The sequence below is a fragment of the Chaetura pelagica genome, unplaced genomic scaffold (genome assembly GCF_000747805.2).
Source record: "Chaetura pelagica isolate M959 unplaced genomic scaffold, ChaPel_1.0 scaffold303, whole genome shotgun sequence".
NCBI classification, from domain to species: Eukaryota; Metazoa; Chordata; class Aves; order Apodiformes; family Apodidae; genus Chaetura; species Chaetura pelagica.
Window position 1 is genome coordinate 3,993 of NW_009952799.1, and position 2,923 is coordinate 6,915.

Below are 2,923 nucleotides of genomic sequence, written 5' to 3' on the forward strand. Positions count from 1 at the left end.
GCGTGATCTGACCCCCCCCCCCCTTTTGAGCATGGAATTAAATCCATGGGTTTTTTTGGGGGGGTGGTTGGATCCAGAGGCTCCTTCCCCCTTTTTTTGAGCATGGAATTAAATCCATGTGGGTTTTTTTGGGGGCTGGTTGGATCCAGAAGCTCCTTCCCCCCCCTTTTGAGCATGGAATTAAATCCATGGGTTATTTTGGGGGGTGGTTGGATCCAGAAGTTCCTTCTCCCCCTTTTTTTGAGCATGGAATTAAATCCATGTTTTTTTGGGGGGGTGGTTGGATCCAGGGGTTTCTTCCCCCCCTTTTTTTTTCTTTGGAGCATGGAATTAAATCCATGTCCCTGGAAAAGGGGGGGAGGGTTGGGTTGGTCGAGCTCTCCCAGGATCTCCTGGATCCCAGTTCCCCCAGGATCACATCCCAAACCCCCCCCAATTCCAGCCCCACATTCCAGCCCTGTCTCCCTGCCTAGATAGATCTATTTACATTAAAAACAACAACACCCCAACGTTTCCCAAGCTGTGCTCCCAACTTTTGGTTCCCCCCCCTCCTCCTCCTGATCCTGGTGGGAGGGACCTGCCCAACCCCCACAATCCCAGGAACCAACCTCCATCCCTGCTGCTTTTCAAGGAATCTTGAGGAATTCTCCATGGAAAGCTGGAAATTCCAACCCCTCCCCAATCAAGAGGGGAAGAAAACAGGACAAAGAGCCCAAAATTCCAACTCAATTTGGACCCAACCAGGTTCAAACCCTTTCATTCCTGTTCTCTCTCTCTCTCTCCAACGTTTTTCCAGCATCCAGGAAAAGCTCCCAAGAAAAACCTCCAGGAAAAGCTCCTCCCCATAAAAAAAACCACCTCCAGGAGAAGCCCACCCCCCCCCAAAAACAAAAAAGAACCTCCAGGAAATACCCAACAATTCCTGGCAATAAAGTGTACACGTCATTAAGGCATGAATCCAAGGGAGAGGGGAACCAAAACATTGGGAATGGGATCCAACAAAACTCCTGGAATTCCTCCTCCCAACTCCACCCAACGAAAGGGGAGGGATGGGGAGGGGGGGAGGTAATTAAAGTCATTAATAAAAAAATCCCACCTAGGGGTACATTTTAATGCATCATTTAAAGGCATTAGGGTCCTTAGATATCTCTATTTTTTGTTGTGTGTTTTTCCCCCCCCCCCCCAGTTTTCCCTGATTTTGGAATCATTTTTTGTTTCATGGCTTCAACTGTAGCTCAGAAAGGCAAAAAAATCAGGACACAAAAAATGTCCCCCCGAAAACAAAAAAAAACCCCTCCATCAGCTGGTTGGGAATGTCATTCCCACCTTTCCCAGCACTTCCCACCTTCACCTTTTTTTGCTGGTGATAATTCCCGTTTTCTTTTTGGTTTCTTTTTTCTTCCCTGGGTTTGTTTTTGAGTCCCCAGGGTGACATTCCCAAGGTTGGGAATTCTCTCCCATCGCGGCGTCAGGCTCCGGAGAGAAAGAAACCCAATCCCACCAAACCCCCCCCCCCAAAAAATCAATATCAAAGAGGGAAATAGATGAACGTGGAGTCTAGAAAGCCCAAAGTTTCTGGAAAAACAGGCTGGAATTCCCTCCATCCTGCTGGGAATTCAGGAGAAGCCTCGAGCTTGGGAAGAGTTTTTCCCTCCCGACGGGAAAACCACCGCCAGGTTTTTCCCCCTTCTCTCTCCCTCACAGGACAAACCTGCAACTCCACAAGGAAAACAAACCAACCCCAACTTCCCAAAATAAGGAAAAAACACCCCCCAAACCTGCAACCTTTTGCTACATCAACACCCGGGAATCGCGGCGCCGACGGGTCCGTCTCCCTCCTCCTCCTCCTCCTCCTCCTTTTCCCAACCTCATTCCCAACTTTAGGTGTCGGTGACCAGGGGGGTCGTCCCCACCTTGGGGGGGGTGACCACCAAATGGGGGGTCCCGTTGCAGTGGGGGCGACCTTGGGGGGGCTGCTGCTCCTCGGGGGCGTCCCCGGCGCGGTCCCCGTGCCAGCGCCGCTTCAGCCGCAGCTTGGGAGGCATCAGAGCATCTTCCCGCTTCTCCTGCCCTCCCGTTTCTCCGGGAACATCCCTGGGAAGGGCTTGTTTTTCTCCACTTCCTCCTTCTCCTCCTCCTCCTCCTTGCTCCAAGGTTTCCTCAGGCTGGAAAGGAGGCGTCGGGTGCCAAGATGGTGCAGCCGGGCGGGCAAAGACGGGACCTTTCTCCTCTTCCGCGGCGCTTCCCGCGTTGGCTCCGTCACCTCCCTCAGCTTTTCCCTTCTCTTCCGCTTCCCTCTCCATGCTCGGTTCCACCTTCACCCTGGGAAGAGGAGGAGGAGGAGGAGGGTTTCCCAGTTGAGGAGCCTCCTCGGAGCTGCTTTCCAGTCTCTCCCTGTTTTTTCTCCCCACCGGGGGAGGTTGGAGCTTGATGGGGAACTGGGGCTGCTCTTCCAGGGGGAGCTGGCACTGGAGAGGAGGCACCATGAGCGGGTAACGCGGGAATGTCCTCGGGCTCAGGTGGTAGTTGAAGACAGAGCAGGCCTGGGAATGCAGGTAGTGTTTCATCTCCTCGGGGTTGAAGGAGAAGCAGCTGCTTCCCGTGAAGGGGCTGAGGCCCGGGGAAGGGCTGTAGGAGAAGAGGGTGGGAGTGAGGGAGAGAGCGGGAGAAATGGGCACGTTGAGGACCCCGGGACGCCCTCCCGGGATGGGGGAGACAGAGAAAGGGCTGTGGGGGTCGGGGTAGATCCCGGGGCGGCTGAACAAGGGGAGGACGATGTCGGGTTTGCGTTTCTGGGGGTTGAGGGTCGGGCCCCCCGCGGGGCTGCGCGGCGGGAGCAGCTCCCGGCGCCACTCGGGGGAAGGGTCTTCCAGAAGTTCCGGGAGTTCCGGTTTCCGTTCGGGACCCTCGGCCGAGGGGTCCG

General features: G+C 54.8%; 1 protein-coding gene across 1 annotated transcript in view; it reads right to left on the bottom strand.

The window, feature by feature from the left end:
- Positions 1-1,880: 1,880 nt before the first annotated feature.
- Positions 1,881-2,923, bottom strand: part of LOC104386312 (ETS translocation variant 3-like) — a 10,232-nt gene continuing 9,189 nt past the window's right edge. Inside the window, exon 4 of the mRNA XM_009994896.1 lies at positions 1,881-2,923. Within this exon, the coding sequence (XP_009993198.1) occupies positions 1,881-2,923 (1,043 nt within the window).